At 35.3% G+C, this 18,033-nt stretch overlaps 1 protein-coding gene across 3 annotated transcripts in view; it reads left to right on the top strand.

Annotated features, from left to right (window-relative positions):
• NELL2 (neural EGFL like 2) overlaps positions 1-15,229 on the top strand; it is a 377,959-nt gene extending 362,730 nt beyond the window's left edge. For all 3 annotated transcript variants that reach the window (XM_057318980.1, XM_026502054.4, XM_057318979.1), the window contains 4 exons: positions 1,718-1,911; positions 2,963-3,139; positions 4,626-4,850; positions 14,508-15,229. In XM_057318980.1, the coding sequence (XP_057174963.1) occupies positions 1,718-1,911; positions 2,963-3,139; positions 4,626-4,850; positions 14,508-14,558 (647 nt within the window). In that variant the 3' untranslated portion in view covers positions 14,559-15,229. The remainder of the gene's footprint in view (positions 1-1,717; positions 1,912-2,962; positions 3,140-4,625; positions 4,851-14,507) is intronic.
• Positions 15,230-18,033: the final 2,804 nt, after the last annotated feature.

Genomic DNA, 18,033 nt, shown 5'->3' with positions numbered 1-18,033 from the left:
AATATTCGTATGGTGGATATTTAAAGGGTTATGTAGTAAGAAATATGTGTACAGTTTGTGGTCAAAGAGACCAAATAACTATGGTTAATGTTTTTTCCTGTTTATTATAGTTCCTAATTAAAGGAATATTTAATAGGAAACGAAGATCAAGTCATCAAATATACCTTATCATTCTGAATACACCAAATATAGAGCTATTTTATAGTTTTATAAAATTTCACTTCTTGCTCCTCTTTCTCTAAATAGCATCAGCCAAATTTCCCTGATCTGAAAAAATATATATCTATATATATATATATAATATATTATATATATAATATATATATCAATGTACTTTTTAAAAATGTGAAATATATCCTCTTGCTGGCTAACAGTTCTGCTTTTGATCATACTCTATAATTATAAACTGTATTATCCTTGACAAATCAGGCTATAATAATGTGTTCACTGTAGTTCTAACAAAAATCTTTTCAGCCATTGTCTCAATTCATCGGGTTTGTTGAGGTGGCATCGATCAAAATCAAGGCAAATAGAGAGAAATATATCACGTGGCTTATTTTTAGAAATGCACATGTGACAGAACTTAATATTTAAGAATTTAAATATGGCTCAAATATAATCTTGACTAGGCTACATCTTCAATAATGTTGAAACCAAACCATTTAAGAAAAGTATCTACTAATGTCTATCTTTAAAATTTTCTGAGAAAATCAGTATACAGTTCCCCTGGTTAAAAGCTACCCATTCCATCTTCTCTCGAACCCACTTCTTCTGCTGTGATTTAATTTTTTCTTTCTTGACCTTTACTCAGAGGAAACAGATGAAGTAGGAAATAACTGCTTACTGCCACTCATACAAAATCCCTGAAACGTATTTTGGCTTGTGACCTTTAAATTATGGGGATAAATAAAATGAATCACATCTCTTCTTATGGACCTGATCTGTGGGTCAAGATATGTTTGCTTTTCATCTGTATGAAAATGCTTTAGGCTGTGATTGCCATGGAATAGGTGAGGTCAGGTGAAGAATGGGCCGTTGCCAGTTGAGTCAGGCAGGAGACAAAATGATCATCTGAAATGGAAAAGTTAAGAAGTGGGAGATGATTTGTGAGAGCGATGATAATTGCGGATGGTCCCTTGCCCTCTGTGGGTGGGGGACAGTGCGCGCAAACGCCTGACGGTAAAGGAAGAGCGGCATCTCCCGGGCTGGACACTGGGAGGCGCTAACGTGGGGGTGGCAGATGGGTGCTTGAAGCTGAATGAAATGCCAAAGGAGGTCCCATGCCATTTCATCTCCCACTAAGAAGGGATTGGGGGTAAGCACCATTTTCACACTGAGGATGATTTTCCCAGTAAAAACTCATAGGCACTTTTAGAATTTCAACTGCCACTGCTTTTTGTTTGATAAATTGAGTTCTAGTCTTCCTTTCAAAAAATATAAGTGTTCCATAAAGCCTAATGGTATTTACAGAAATATAAAAGTTGAGAATCTAACCAAGGTTATCCGGTGTTTGAAGTCAAGCATGATAATGTTTTCCTGTGAAATCCCTAGATCATTAACATTGCTTTAGTCAGCATTTAATAGGAAATGCATGCCAGTAAGATGAAAATTAATTTACAGTTGAATACTTTGGGTTAGGAGACAACTTGCCTGATTGCAGTTGTTTGAAACCGAGCATATTCTAAGCACATTGCCTGCTGCCTTTTCTTGGCTGCAGATATTGATGAGTGTGGGACCGGGAGGCATAGCTGTGCCAATGATACCATTTGCTTTAACTTGGATGGTGGATACGATTGCCGATGTCCTCATGGAAAGAACTGCACAGGGGACTGCGTCCATGATGGAAAAATTAAGCACAATGGTCAGATTTGGGTGTTGGAAAATGACCGGTGCTCTGTGTGTTCATGTCAGGTAGGTATAAATAAAACACTTTAATCATTTTTATTGGGATGTAATTTGCATATGTTTTAAATGTACAGCTTGATGAGCTTAGACAAATGAAATGCATCTACTTAATCGCTATCACAGTTAGCATAAAAGGACTTTTTCATCTGCTCATAATGTTGTCTCTGACCTTTCTTAGTTAATCCCATAGTGTCAGCCTGAAGGAAACACTGATTTGGGTGACTGTAGGTTAGATTTGTATTTTCTAGAGCTTTATATAGTAGATGGTACATATAGTACATACTTTTTTTTGGTTTGGCTTCTTTCTCTCAGCATTATGTTTTCAACATTCAGTTATATTAATTACATATGTCAGTAACCCATGCCTTTTTATTGCCGAATAGTATTCCATCCTGTGGAAATGCCACAATGTGCTTATCTGTCCATATGTTGACAAAGCTTTGTTGCTAACTATGCTAGTGTTTCCATAGTAACAGTATCATATTTGAATGAATGCAATATGAAGCCAGAGTGGACATACTTTGGCCTACGAGTAAAAATGATCTATTTAGTCTGTGTTTCAGTTTTAAAGGGATGTTCCACTTTAATTACTCAGTTGATTACAGAGACTTAAATTATAGTTAGATAAATAACACTCTGTATGAAGGACTCAATTATTATGAAAGAAATTGATAACGGTTTGTACACAAACTTAAGGTCTAATATATTCCATAAACTTAACAGTAGGTAAAGCTTGTTGACTACTAACTACAAATACACATGCCCTCACACAAAACAAAATTTAGGTAGTATTCTAATTACTACACTAATAAACAAGTACATGTATATTTACATATACATTACCTATGTTTATGTATACATAGGATTGTGTAGTGGTTATTTCATACCGGTCATTTCTGGAAATTTGCTGGTCAAGCAGTGTTTGGAAAGGAAATTGGAAGTTCTCCAGCTTGGGTAATTTCTGTGTGTTAGCTACAAAATGTAACTTTAAATCTGTTACACTGATGTTCGTATATAGAGAAATGGAGGCTTTGGTAACTGCTTTCTTCTTATACAGAATGGATTCGTAATGTGTCGTCGGATGGTCTGTGACTGCGAGAATCCCACGGTTGATCTTTTTTGCTGCCCTGAATGTGACCCAAGGCTTAGTAGTCAGTGCCTCCATCAAAATGGGGAAACCTTATACAATAGTGGTGACACCTGGGTCCAGAACTGCCAACAGTGCCGCTGCTTGGTAAGTTTAGCTACATGAAGTACAGGGGGAGTTCAGGCCCAGAATCTAACGAGGAAGACAGTCTTGCCCTCCCACATCTGCCAGTTCTCAGCACCTACCTGGCTGTAGCGCCGGTGGTTACAAAAAATGAGCCCGGCTAGGATGACAAGATGGAGGGCATGCAGTCAGGACCTGTGAAGGCACAGCCGGGAGTAAATGTTGGACGGTATGTCGTGTGTATCCTTCCGGAGCTCAGAAGAAGAAAAGACTCTCCTAGAATCCCCAATCCCATTCAGCTTAGGTTTACTCACAGACTGTCGTAAGCGGAACAGTGGCATTCGTGAAAAATGTTCTACTTGTCCAAGTAGAACTTCTGTTAATCCATTTCTATCAGTCAGGCTCAGAGTTAAAAAAACAGAAACAAAAACAAAAAAACACACACACTTTTTTCCTTCTAAATATTTTTACCATCAATGCTATTCAAGTGGGCACCTTGTTTTACACGATATGGATTTGCAATAAATACTTATTGGAATATTAGAGTTGAATGTATATATTTACAAAACTTCTACTGGAAACAATAGGAAAAAAGAAAATAAAGACTTAATCAGGAAAACACCAATCTTTTTTCATTTGACCAAACTTCTTGTTTCTTTCAAATAGTGTAAATGAAAAGGAAAATTGGTCTATGTGTCTTTATAGAAGAAAGTTTCACAGATGCTACTTTTAAAGTCATGGCTAGTTTCCTTTCTATTTATGTGAGGATATTTTTAAGGCAATGCTTTTTTGTTGCTTCCTTTTTATACTTTAAACCCAAAAATCAATTGAAAGAACAAGGTCAGTTTCTGTGCCTGAAGGCTGCTTTCATCTCCAGGACCATGAGATTCAGAATCATAAAGAAAATAGGAAACAGGTGGGAGCTAAATTTTAAAAAGATCCAATTCACACAATTTTCCCAGATGGGATAAAGAAGCCTGAAATCAGTTCCTAGTTGTTTTTTTTTTCCTCCAAAATCCCTAATCTGAGAAACATATAAATGAACAAAGAAAGCCTGCCAAATTCCCTTCATATTTCAGTTAATTTCCTTGTAAATGGACATCTTTATACAGAAGGGAATAAATGAGAAGGTGTGGGGGGGAGATCAAAAGATGAAAAAAGCACCTACTATGCAAAAATTTAAGGAAAACCTTCTTCCATAGTAAATAATAATTCTCTGTCAGGGAAAAGATAGGAGCATGCAAATTTGATTGTTTTAAGGGAACGGGTTTTGCTCTTGTTCATTGTTCTTATTTAACCCTTGAACACTCTTAAAATTCAGCTGCAGTATAGACCTCAGCACTCTGATAGGACTTTTGTAGATTCCCTGCAAGATTCATGGCTTTGAAGGTGTGAGTATAAATATCCATCAAATAAACTGAGTATTCAGTAAACACTGTGCTCCCTCCCTGCCTCCCTCCACACCCTCCCTTCCTCTCTCCTTGCCCTGGTGCATCTGCTTTCCTTTCAGCAAGGGGAAGTTGACTGTTGGCCTCTGCCTTGCCCAGAGGTGGAATGTGAATTCAGTGTCCTCCCAGAGAATGAGTGCTGCCGGCGCTGTGTCACTGACCCTTGCCAGGCCGACACCATTCGTAATGACATCACCAAAACTTGCCTGGATGAGATGAACGTGGTTCGCTTCACTGGGTCCTCTTGGATCAAACATGGCACCGAGTGTACCCTCTGCCAGTGCAAGGTAAAGCCTATTAAATTCGGGCCAAGTAGGGAGCGCTTGGCCAGCTGTACCCAGGGCTCATCGATATTAATTTGCTTAACCTAGGCCAATGGAAAGTATTTTTTTTTTCCTATTTATTGTTGAAACAGAGGTGGGAGGAGGGCCACTCAGCTTTATTAGTGCCAAGGCTAACTGCCCTGTGCATCCTCAAGCATATTCAGGGAGAAGGAAATGCATTGATCAGAAACCAGAATGATCAGCTATTTATGTCACCAGAACAGAGTGAACCTACTTAAATTGCCCGAAAGTATCTAACTCTACACGTCTTTAAAAAAAAATCTACAACACAAACTGCATGTTTCTTCTTTCATGATGGAAGACAATATTATTTTATTGATTTTTATCTGGTCCTTTTATGAGGTCTGTAAGATATATCGACAAAGTAAATATATTACATTTTCCAAAGTGAAAATCAATATGGAAAAAATGGGCATATTTCTTGGTTTGTTGTGGTCAGTTACATTGGGTTGAAAAATTTAAGATCTGTTGTTTATTTTATTCCTGCAGTTGGAGAAAAATCATTATAAAGATTTTTCTTCTTATTCTCATAGGAAAATAGAGCATGTGCCTTTTACTTCAATGAGAACAAAAATACAGATAAGGTAGACAGTATATAGAGTTCATGGATACTGGCAAAGTTGAAAGCATTCTACTGGATTATTATTCCTACAAATGTTGATTTAGTGGTCACTCTATTTCATAGTCATAATTTTTGAATCAACACTAAAACTAAGTAAATAATCTTAAGGCTTAATAACAACAACACAGGAAAGCAAAGATTCAGATTTTTTCCAACATAACACAGCCAGGTATCTCTAACTCTGTTTTTTTAAGTGCTCAATTCCATGAATTTTTTTTTTCAATAGAGCAATTTAATTCAGATTCACTTAGCACAAATTCTTACTAGAGTGGCTTAACGTAACAGGACAAAGAATAGAAAATGCTTTAAGCTTTGAGATACTATTATCTATTTCAAACCAAAATTTCTGTCTCTTTCAGTCAATGTAATTTTTGTCAATCAAGCAAAGCTTTTTGAGTGAACATTTACTGCGTTTTCTGAAAGTGCATTAGCAAATTTGAAAGTTACTACTACTGATACTACTACTACGAAAGTGACTAATGTATATACGGTATTGCTTTAATGTACATTTAATAGGAGTACACTTAGCAATGCATATCTAGAAACTTCAGCATTAATGACCAATAGGGAAATACTTTCTGACATTTACTTACCAATTAAAGTTAAGTCCTTTTACACTCTTTTTTTAAAAAATATTTTAAAAGAAATCTCTACACCCAAAATGCAGCTCGAACTCACAACCCTGAAATCAGGAGTCACATGATCCACCAACTGAACAAGCCACGTGCCCCATATACACTCTTAATCTAACTAAGATTATTGTTCTGAGAAGTGACAGCAAAAATATATAGCAGGTGATAGGATGAAAAACACACAAATATGGCTCACACAGATATTTCCGGAAAAAAAAATGCATTCAATAATAGACAGAAAAACATGAGAGTGTTTTCTGGGGTGAAGAGCATGAATACATTTGTCATTTACTGTCTTATAAACAAATAGTAGGATTTTTTGCCTCATGATAGGAATGTATTCCAGAAAGCGTATTTTAGAATTAAATTCATTTTTTTGTCAGATAAGTGCTGATTCTCAGAAGTTACTGTTTGATGCTGTTTCCCTTCCTAAGTATGAGTTATAAAAATATGTGCTATTTTACCGAATTTATCCCAAATACACATTTTTATTATGTTTATTTTGTGTTGTTTTCAAAATAAAATGGATGCAAAACAGGTACAGATATTGCATTGGAGGTGAGCATTTTCCACAATCTGGTGCTTTCAGAGCACCTTTTTACTTCTTATATCCCTGTCCTACTCTCCTATGAATTATTCATCCTAGTCAATAAATACATTGTGCCAGGTATTATGCTAGTACCAGGAGTGTAATGATAAGCAAAACAGATACAACTGTCCCTGGAAATTATTACCTAGTACATTATTGTCTAGAGCTGTGCTGTCCAGTATGGTAGTCAGTAGCCACATGTGGCTATTTAAATTAATTAAAATTAAATAAAATTAAAACTTCAATTTCTCAGTCACGCTGGCCACATTTTAACTGAACAATAGCTACATGTGGCTACTAGCTATCATATTAGACAGCACATATAAAGAATATTTCTATCATCACAGGATGTTCTGCTGGACAGCACTGGTCTAGAGGTGAAGAACGCAGTGTCTAGAATCAGGCCACCTGGATTCAAAGCCTGATCAGCCATACTAGCAATGTGATCTCAAAGGATGTTCATTAATCTCTCTGTGGCTCAGCTTGCACACCTGAAAAATAAGAATAAAAATAGTACCTACCTAGGAATAGTTTCAGTACCTACATGAGAGGGTTGCTATAAGAATTAGGTGAGAAGATTCATAAAAAAGTTTCCTACACATTTCATGCACATTCAGAGTAAACACTCAATATTGGCTATTATTATTGTTGGTAATAGAGTAAATAGATAGTAATCAAGTCATGAAACAGATAAAGACAACATTCTAGATTGTGATGGATGCTCTGAAGGAAAGGAGCACTGTGCTAAAGGACTGTACAACATGTGTACCAATTATCTTCTGAGCAAATGACATTGAAGATAAGGATCTGAGGAATTCGGAATTAGCAGGGGGGAGTTTTTTAAGGATGTCTTCAGATTTAATTTGCTTAGGTTAAAAAAAAAAAAAAGTGTTCCTCCATTCGGAGGTTAAACTCTTGAGTCAAAAGTGAATTACTAACGTTGTCTTTCCTAAATCTAAGAGAGACAATGAACCCTTTGATGGGTCAGAGTGCTTTTAGGCGGTTATGTTTTGAGCTTCAAGCAATAACTAGGGATGTGTCCAGTTGAGAAATGAATACGAAGGGAAGAGGAATTAGAAGGTCATTTCCTTTAATAAATAATTACCAAACAGACCATTTGGAAATTGGAAACCAGGGGCCTACTTTTAATTCCTGGGGAGACTCTAGATGTAATACTGAAATAATTGAGGTATATAGAAAATTAGGGTTTTAAGGATGAAGCTCCTAACTTCCTAAACTTTACCTTCATCTATCTGACACAGCAGACTTAAAGTTTTGAAAGCAGGCTTCTGTACTAACATTAGAATAGATAACTAGATCTATTTATGGAAACAAATGCCCCATCAATGAGGACAGTAAAATGAAGACTTTCCTGTTTGATCAGGAGAGATTTTCAGATCAATAAAGGAAGAAAGGATTATTCTATATAGATTTGCAAACCAATAGAGGAAGAAAGGATTATTCTATATATATTGGAATGCCTGGGCAGCAATTTGAGGGAAGTAATTTTATATGTTATCATATATCAAAACAAATTCTACATGGAAGAAATGTTAGATACTAAAAATAAAAAGAAGATGTAATCAAATGTTAATCAACATTCTGGAAGGGAGATGCCTTTTCTAACTTAAAAGTGATAAAGTATACCTCAAAGAAAATTTAGAGCGTCTATAGATAAATAAAATTAGCAAAATAAGAAGTCACAACTAGAGGTTGGAAAAATGTTCTTCCAGAAGATATGATTTCTTTGTTAAATTAAAAACATATAAAAGTTAACAAGAAAAAGCATTATTCTTCCATAAATAAATCAACAAAGAATGAATAAACAATTTACTTAAAAAATGCAGCTATTAAAAAAAAGAGGAAATTATTCAACCTTTAAACAATTAAAACTCTAATGTAAACTAACATAATGAATTATTATTTTCACATACTACAATAAAAAAATCTCACAGTAATTTCCAGTCCTGACAGAGATGTGCTGGAATAACTCTTATGAATTGTTAGTGACATTGAAAAACACATGTCAACAGCCACAAATACACCTCTTTGCCTACTCCCCATCCCAACTCAAAACATCTTTTGTCATATTAACCACAGGTCTGAGAATATAACCTAAAGAAATACTCTAAAATATGGAAGGTGCTATAGGCATGACAATATTCACCTCAATATTATCTGTCATACAAAGTCAAGGAAGAAACCAAGGTGTTCAAAAAATAAAAAATAGTTAAATAAGTTCTAGTAATTCTTTATGATGCAATATATCATAATTACGTAATTATATATAATTATATGATTATATTATTCAGCCATTGAAAAAAAGGCTTAAAATAAAACCTACACTAAAAATATAATATATAGTTACATATACACTTAAATTGCAAGATTGAAAATAAAAGAGTACGAAAATGAATTCTATGAAGACATACTATAATACTGATGATAGTGGGATGTTTAAAAATATATTATTTATAAATACATCTGTATAATCTGTATAATTTGTAAGATTAATATATTAATTATACAGTAAATTAATAAATGAATAAAAACTAAATATATTGAATATAAATAACATTAAAATATATTATGCATGTATCATATATAAATATATTAACTGAAAATTAAAAGTCAGCTGTCTTGTAATTTTGATTTGAGTTTAGCAAAAAAATAGTGACAATGACTTTTTTAAAAACTTTTTAAAAACATAGAATAAATATAGCCAGAAATAACAGGGTGTTAAGGAAACTTACTGTGTACTATGTAAAAACAACTAGTTTTTATAATTCATTATAATAGTAGGTCGTTACTATTCCTAGTAATCAGACTAAGTTTCAGTGGATCCCCTTTTATTTTAGTTTTTATCAAGGTAATATTAACTATAGTGAAATGAGTCTTATAAATCAAAATATAGAATATTTCCAACACTTGAGTGAATACCTTTTCTCCCCCTTCCAGGCAATACCAACTTACCATAGCAAACTTCAGTTTGATTTCATTGTAATAGATTTATTTTGCTTTTTAAAAATTTCATATAAATGGAATCACCCAGGATGTACTCTTTTATGTCTTTTGGTAAATTAATCATTTTATCATTATGTAATGTCCTCCTTTTATCTAGCAAGCCTTCTAGACTTGAAGTTAATTTTTTTCACATATTCATTTTGATTTGATCCATCTACTTTCAACCCATTTACTTTCAACCCATCTATGGTTTTATATTCAAATGGCATGTTTTATAGATATTGTACACTTAGTTCTTATTTTGCTATCCAGTATGACAGTCTCTGTCTTTTATTTGAAGTGTTTGGTCCGTTTTTTTTACAATTTACCTTTGTATTACATTACATAATGTAATTTTTTGGCATTGGTGGATATAGGGCTACCATTTTGCCGTTTGTTTTATTTTTGTCCTATTTTTCATATTCCTATTCCTCCATTTCTTCCTTCTTTCTGTTTAACATTTTATATTATTTAAATTTAATTGTTCTTTTGGATTTTTAACTATAACTTTTTTTAAAAAAGGTTTTATTTATTTGTTTGACAGAGAGAAAGAGCACAAGCGTGGGGGGGGGGCGGTAGGCAGAGGGAGGGGAGAAAAAGGCTCCCCGCTGAGCAAAGAGCCCAATACTGGGCTTGAAGCCAAGACCCCGGGATCATGACCTAAGCCCAAGGCAGTTGCTTAACCAACTGCGCCATCCAGGCGCCCCTTAACTGAAACTTTTTATATTAGTATTTTAGTTGCTGATCTAGAGATTATAATATATAGCATTAATTTATTACAATATAATAAGACTTAATATTATACTACTTTACATAAAATATAAGAACTTCAGCATAATAGAATTCCATCCCCCTTAGTCTTTGAGCTATAATAATCATGTATTTTATAACTATGTAAGCTATAAACCCTAAAATTCCTTGTTACTATTTTTGCTTTAATCAGCCAAATATCTCTTAAGGAAGTTAAGGGAAGAAGAAATGCTGTATTTCATATTTATCCACATATATGCCATTTCTAGTGTTCATTTCTTCTCACATATTTGAGTCTCCATCTGGTATCACTTCCCTTCCGTTTTAACTTCCTTTAGCATTTTCCATATTGTAGATCCAATGGTTAACAGATCTCTCAAGTTCCATTTATCTGAAATTATCTTTATTTTTAAAGGATATTTTTATTTAATATAGCATTTTGGATTCACAGATTCACAGATACAAATCTGTGACTTTAAAGGTGATACTCTGTTGTGTTCATGGCTCTATTGTTTCTGATGAGGATTCAGCTATCATTTTAAATTTTGTTCTCCTGTATAAAGTATGTCTTATCCCCCCTCTGTTTCCTTTCACAATTCTCTATCTTTGATTTTTAGAAGTTTGACTGTGATACACTTAGATGTGATATTTTGTTTGACTTTATTCTTTGATGTTTGCTGGGTTTTTTAAGTAAGTTGGTGCTGTTGTTGTTGTTGTTGTTTTCCAAGAAATTTGATAAAATTTTGACCATGGTTTCTTCAAATATTTTCAAGTATTTTCTCTGCAATTTCCTCCCTCCTATTCTTCTGGGACTATGATTACTCATATGTTATATGGCTTAATACTATCCTGAAGGTCACTGAAGCTCTATTTTTATATCAGTCTTTTTTCTCTTTGTTTTACATTGGATAATTTCTATTTTTTGTTATACATTTACTGTTCCTTCTGCCATGTCTAATCTGCTATTAAACCTATCCAATGAATTTTTCATTTCAAATACTGTAATTTTCATTCCAAAATTTCCACCTAATTCTACTTATAGTTTTATTTATCTGCTGAGATTTACCATCTATTTTTTTTTAATTTCAAACATATTTAAAATAGATACTTTCCAGTTCTTGTCTGCTAATTATTCCATCTGGATTATCTTTGAGTCATTTCTATTCATTACTTTTTCTCTTGATTAGGAGTCACCTTTTCTTGTCGTTCTTTGCATATCTAATACTTTTTATGGCGTATTGGATATCATGGATGATATATGGCACAGACCCTATGTTCTGTTAGCTTCCTCTGAAGACTGTTTGTTCTAGCAGTTGGCAAATTACTGGCCTATCACCTTGCACTTAAGAAAGCTTCATTTTACTCTGGTTCGGTGGGTCTATTCAAGATTTACCCTTAGTTCTAGGGTAAGTCCCTTAATCTTGAGACATTGTTTTACTCCTAATCATGGCCCTTTTGGGCTTTCAATGAAAAGCCTGAATTTTTTTTAATCAATCCTTCCTAACTTGGAAGGACACAGATTTTAAACACTGCTACCCACAGTAAGCAGCATTTGAAATCCCTGCCCAGATCTTTCAAACTTCAAGCTGTAAGTCATTAGCTCTTTACTTTCTTCTGTAATTCAAAGACCAACCAAGGATTTGCGGGGAGTTTATATGCTGATTCACTCCCTCCTTTCTAGATATTTCCCTCTGAATTTACAACCACTCTGGCAGCCCTAAAAGTTGTCCTCTGACGTCGAGGCCTATCAGAGGGTATCTTTCTGCCTGAGTTACAGTTAGCCTAAGTTGCACAGACTACAGAGTGCCCTCAGGGGGAATGCCAAGTAAAAATAAATCTCACACAACACATTTCCTTTCTTTTACAGATTGAAACCTTTCCAGTGTCTGCCTGCCCTTGGTCACTATCTGTTGCTTTCAAATAGTCATTTTTTCTATTTTGTCCAGACCCTTCATAGCTATCTATGGGAAGGTTAGTTTTATATAAGCAACTATGCCATTACTGAAACTGGAACTCCAATAGGATATCTTATTATTCATTCGTGTATGAACTATGTTTCCCTAATTGAGGAGTTTCCAATGGTATATGATTTATAGAGCATTTATCTTATTGTAACAGAAAATATGGATATGGAATAAGAAAAACATTCCTGGAAGATTTTGGAAAATACACAGTCCCTTCCTAAAACATACTCATGGGAACCATAATAATGATTTTTCCACCCATAGGGTTCTAATGCTAGCTTTACATACTCAATGGTAGAAAGCTCCAGAAATTCCCTCACTTTCTGCTCAAAAGCCATACAATTTGAGGAACTGATACTCTCAGGAACTGGCACATCTCTTATATCATCAGGTGACTGGACTGGGAAAGATGATGTAATGGTTATGGTTAGGAAACCTGCCTCTGAACATGATGACAAATCTTTAAAATGCCACTAGAGATCCGAGAGATGCTGAGACTTTCTCTTGCTGTCAGAATAAGAACTCTGCTTCAGAATAATTAAGAACAGAAGAGTATTAGCTTACATTGATAATACTCTTCTTGGAAATGGACTAGTTTTCCCCTCATTTGGTGTACTTCAGAAAAGTTTAAAGTATCAAAATCTTTTGTCTTATAGAACAGATACTTTGATTTTATCCTAAAAGTGTAATACACTTTTAAGTCATCTAAAGTCACTTATTGGAGGGGAAATATCAAATAGAGGATGGTTTTTAGAGTCAGACTAACCTGAATTTTAATCCCTGCTCTACCATTGTTAGCTGTGTGATTTTGGACATGATATTTAAGCTTTCTGATCTTCAGTTTCTGAATCTAGAAAGTGTGACTATTAATGGTGACCCACTGGGAATGCTGTGAGGTTGAAATTAGATGATGTATTTAAAGTGCCTAGCAAAGTGTCTGACACAGAGTATGCACTCAAGAAGTAGAAGGATATTATCATCTTATGATTGTAGTAACGATATTAACATAAACATCATTATCAGTTAGCTGGTTGAAGAAAGTAAGAGTGCGAGGAATCAAAGGGTAAGATTTTTTTTTTCTTTTTTGTAATGTGCTGTATTATTTTGGTATTTTATTCAAAAAACTAATTATGTGTATCTGGCCCTTCCCTGCTATTATTCCTACTTCATCTCTACACTGTTTTCTTCACCAACTCAAAATTCTCACCCAGACCTTTTTTTCAGCTTCTTAACTAAACAAAACTGTTTTCATCTCAAAGCCTTTACTCATTCTGTTCCCTGTACTTTTGGCCAACCTGCACGTTACACTGAGGTCTTGGTTTAAATATCACTTCTACAGAGAAGCCTACCCTGACCACCTAATCTAAGTAGCCAGTCTTTTTTTATTATTATTTTTTAAAGATTTTATTTATTTACTTTGCGAAGGAGACAGAGAGCATGAGGAGGGGGAGGGACAGAGGGAGAAGCAGATGCCCTGCTGAGCAGGGAGCCCAATGCGGGACTCAATCCCAGGACTCTGGGATCATGACCTGAGCAGAAGGCAGATGCTTAACCGACTGAGCCACGCAGGTGCCCCAGCTAGTCTTTTATTAGTCTCCTGACACCACCTAGTTTATTTCTTTTTTAGCACTTCTCACAATTTTTGATTATATGTTTGCCTGGTATTCATTAGTTTCCTGCCCCCCCCCAAACTGTAACCACTACCCTATGAGGGTAGTGACCATGTCTGCTTATTCATCAGTATACCTAGGGCTCAATATACTCAATTTGTATTTTGTGGATGAATAATTAAGAGAACAAATGTGACCTAAGAAGGTGCCATGTGGTAAATAAAGCTTGTCTATGATTTGCCACAAGTAACTGGGCATAATTGGCTCTGCAGTAGCAGAGACATGAGAAGTGACTGGGCTGTTGAACTTGCAGGGCTGCATAAATAACAAGCCCCAGTTAGATTTATGTGCACCAATCAATAAGTGTGAGTATTTACTAATGGCTTAACAGCTTATACCATCCTTTTCTTTCCTCTTTTTTCTTCTCTAGAATGGCCACATCTGTTGCTCAGTGGATCCACAGTGCCTTCAGGAACTGTGAAGTTAACGGTCTCACGGGAGATTTCTGTTTAAAGAATGTTCTTTCATTAAAAAGACCAAAAAAAAAAAAAAGTTAAAACTTAAAGTGGATGATTTGTGGGCAGCTAAGTGCAGCTTTGTTAATAGCTGAGTGAACATTCAATTATGAAATTTGTGAAGCTTGAGAAAATCACTAAAGGAAAATTCTTGGGGCAAAACGAGACCAGAATTCTGCTTCTACTGTGTCTGACATCACCGTGGTAGAAGAATGGGTGTAGCATACACACCATGACATCATGACCCCTGGATATAAAGCCTGAGCCCATCAGAGCTTTGAAAGCCTCCAGCTTCACTGGTGCAGAAAATTTTTCTCTAGATCAGAATCTTCACGAATCAGTTAGGTTCCTCACTGCAAAAAATAAATAAATAAAAAGCAAGGCAGTGAATGAATTATATTTTCAGAAGCAAAGCAAAAAAGCTATAATGTGTTATGTACAGTATACACTCCGAAAAGAAATCTGAAACAAGTTATTGTAATGATAAAAATAATGCACAGGCATGGTTACTTAATATTTTCTAACAGGAAAGGTCATCCCTATTTCCTTGTTTTACTGCACTTAATATTATTTGGTTGGATTTGTTCAGTATAAGCTCGTTCTTGTGCAAAATTAAATAAATATTTCTCTTACCTTATAATGTGTTCAAGTGTCTTGTTCAATGAATTCCTTTTCCCTAGGATGCCTCAATATACAAATTGCTTCCTAGTTCTGCTGATGAAAAACTCCCACCATGCTATTTCCAAATTGAATGGTGATTTTCACTAAATTATATGTGTAAGTGGGGACTGTGATGGGTACCTTCATTCTGCCTCTCGAGATCCTGTCAGTCACCTTTTCTACCCTGTCTGTATCCTGGGAGCTGATCTATGTAGACCATGTTAATGGGTTCCCTTGTCCTCTGGATTTTGGCTTGGTTGAATCAGTGGGGACCGCTGGCAAGAGGTCAGGAAGTTAAATTTTGGGTTTTTATTCTGCTGCCTCTCTTCCTGCCAAAGCACTACCATGATTAGTGGTGTCAACTCACTGAAGGCTCCATCTCCTGACGCATGGCTCCTCTGAATAGCTACCTCTCCAGGTTCTGGTAACTTCTCCTTCTACTTGCTTCTTCCAGCTTAGGGACAGTAACAACTCTGGCTGTTTTGTCCTCAGGAGGTACCTGCCCCATTTCTTGTTGATTTCCCTATTTCCTGTCACATCTTTATAAATGGTCCCTTTGTTAACCTCCGTTTAATTAGCCAGCTTGTGTGTGCCGTCTGTTTCCTGCCAGGACTCTGACTGATACCCATAAGGAAGGTAGTATGTGAGGGCTGGGAATGTCTTCAAGAATTGGTCCTTCACACTGTGATATAAAAAATTAAAGAATCCCAATGTTAGGAGGGATTATGACATTACCCGTTAAATTTGTTGATATACTAGAATCTCAGGAGGAAAAAAGTAAACATATTGATGCCCCGATAAAGGACATGTAATCCATTATTGCCCTATCTATATGTTTTGCATTAGGGTAAAAAGCAAATACAAAACTTCTCAAATTAAATTTTAGCTGCATAGAGACTTTTACTTTAAAGAAGAAAATGGAAATGGACAGTATATGACTACTCCAAACTACAGAAATGGTAAAGTGGCTTTTCACTATCCCTGCACCATTGCTATGGAAACAATCTTACACTAGCTGAGCTAAAGGATAATTTATAAATGTCTTAATACTTTGGCATGTGTAATATTTATTGAATGTATGAATTCAAGTATCTCTCCATATTCCCTGGGTTTATCATAAATTATTTTTTCTCCAGCCTTTTTATATTTAATTTAAAATTTCAAAAGAGCACAAGGGTTTTTTTCCTGCTATTATTTACTTTGGCAAATAGCAATTTAGTCTCCAAGAAGATATTAATTTGAAGTTATTTCTATGTGATTTTTTTCCTAATATATGTTTTGGATTTCATATTAAATCTTCTTGAAAAAAATATATATTTATTTGCATTAATGAGGAGAGTAAGAAATAGTGTGGGTATGTGTGTATAATGTATATACACACACCATCTCCATCCATATACTCATATATATGCATCATTTAGATATTTTATGGCTTTTAGAAGAAGAAGCAAGGCTGGAATTGCACATTCCCAATTTGTTAGAAACCTTTGTAGGGCTCTGAGGATTTTGGTGGTTTGCAGACTCCTGGCTTCTATAGACTGCTAAGTGAAAAAAAAAAAAAAAAACTCTTACAACATTGAAAAGAGGGAAAAAATAAGATTATGTTCTTCCAAGGACTATTAAAGGAATGGATGTGTTCAGATTGAATTTTTTGCCTTCAAGGTTTATACCATAAAAAATAGATCCCAGGAGAATTACTGTTTACCCTGACAAGCAGTAATCAATTGCTTCTTAAGAACTTTGTTCCTTGAAAAAGAGGTGGTTAAATGCCCTACTTCTTACTCTGGAGATAATTGGCAAAATGCCATCGTTGAATTATGCCGACATTATGGGAAAGTGAGAGCTAAGCAGCATGAATTTAATTTGGGGGTACTTGGCTCTTTTAAGAGCAGCTCTTGGTGACAGTCGTTGTTTTTACATTTCCTTTATTTTCCCTTTTCTGAGAAGAAAAGCACAAGAATATTTAAATGCAATCCTTTGGTAACTAACATATGGCAGTCCATATCACTTATATCCCTTTTCAAAAGACTGCCCTATTGCTTTTTCCCTTTGCCCTGTACGCTGGTAAAGAGAGCCACGGGTTTGTTCAGTTATACCGCAATATCATGGAACTCTTTGATCCTCCCACTAACTTGGTTATCTATAGCCAAATTCAAAATACCCTATAATCGCTTTTAAAAAATGAACGGTATATCAAAGCTCTAAAACAGCAATCAATACTGTGAGTATCAGCGTAGCCGAAGTTATTCAGTAGAACAAAGCTGAGGTTACATGTACTGAATAGAAAATCAGCTGCAGTTCACTAAGCATTACCTCATCCATCAAAGCTCCATGTTGCTGACTAGTTTGGAGTTCCTCTGCAGGTCAGCGGAACCCGCAGACCTGTGCGTGGCTGTAGTCCTGTTGACCTAGCGCTTAAGCATTGATGAGACCCACTTTTTTTAGAACAAGACGTTTTGTCTTTATATTTTCAAATGTAGAGTGCTAGTGGTCCAATAGTAAATTGATCTCAGAGAGATTCCTGCCAAAAGGATACCTGAAGGCAGTAAGTGAATGCTCATGCTCTATACACACTTTATTCCTGGAGGTACCTGGACACTCACCAACCGCAGTCCCTTTGTTGCTATGAAGTGGGCTCATTGTGTTCTTACTGACCTTTCATTATTGATGCACTGTTTTCTGCCCTAGAATTCAATATCTTCCATAAAGGAATTGTCACCTCTTTGCAGAGTAATTGCCCTTACTTAATAGACCTGCAGGTAGAAAGGCAGGAGTGCCTTA

This window comes from Ursus arctos, unplaced genomic scaffold (genome assembly GCF_023065955.2).
Source record: "Ursus arctos isolate Adak ecotype North America unplaced genomic scaffold, UrsArc2.0 scaffold_26, whole genome shotgun sequence".
NCBI lineage: Eukaryota > Metazoa > Chordata > Mammalia > Carnivora > Ursidae > Ursus > Ursus arctos.
This window is presented reverse-complemented; position numbering and strand designations above follow the sequence as displayed.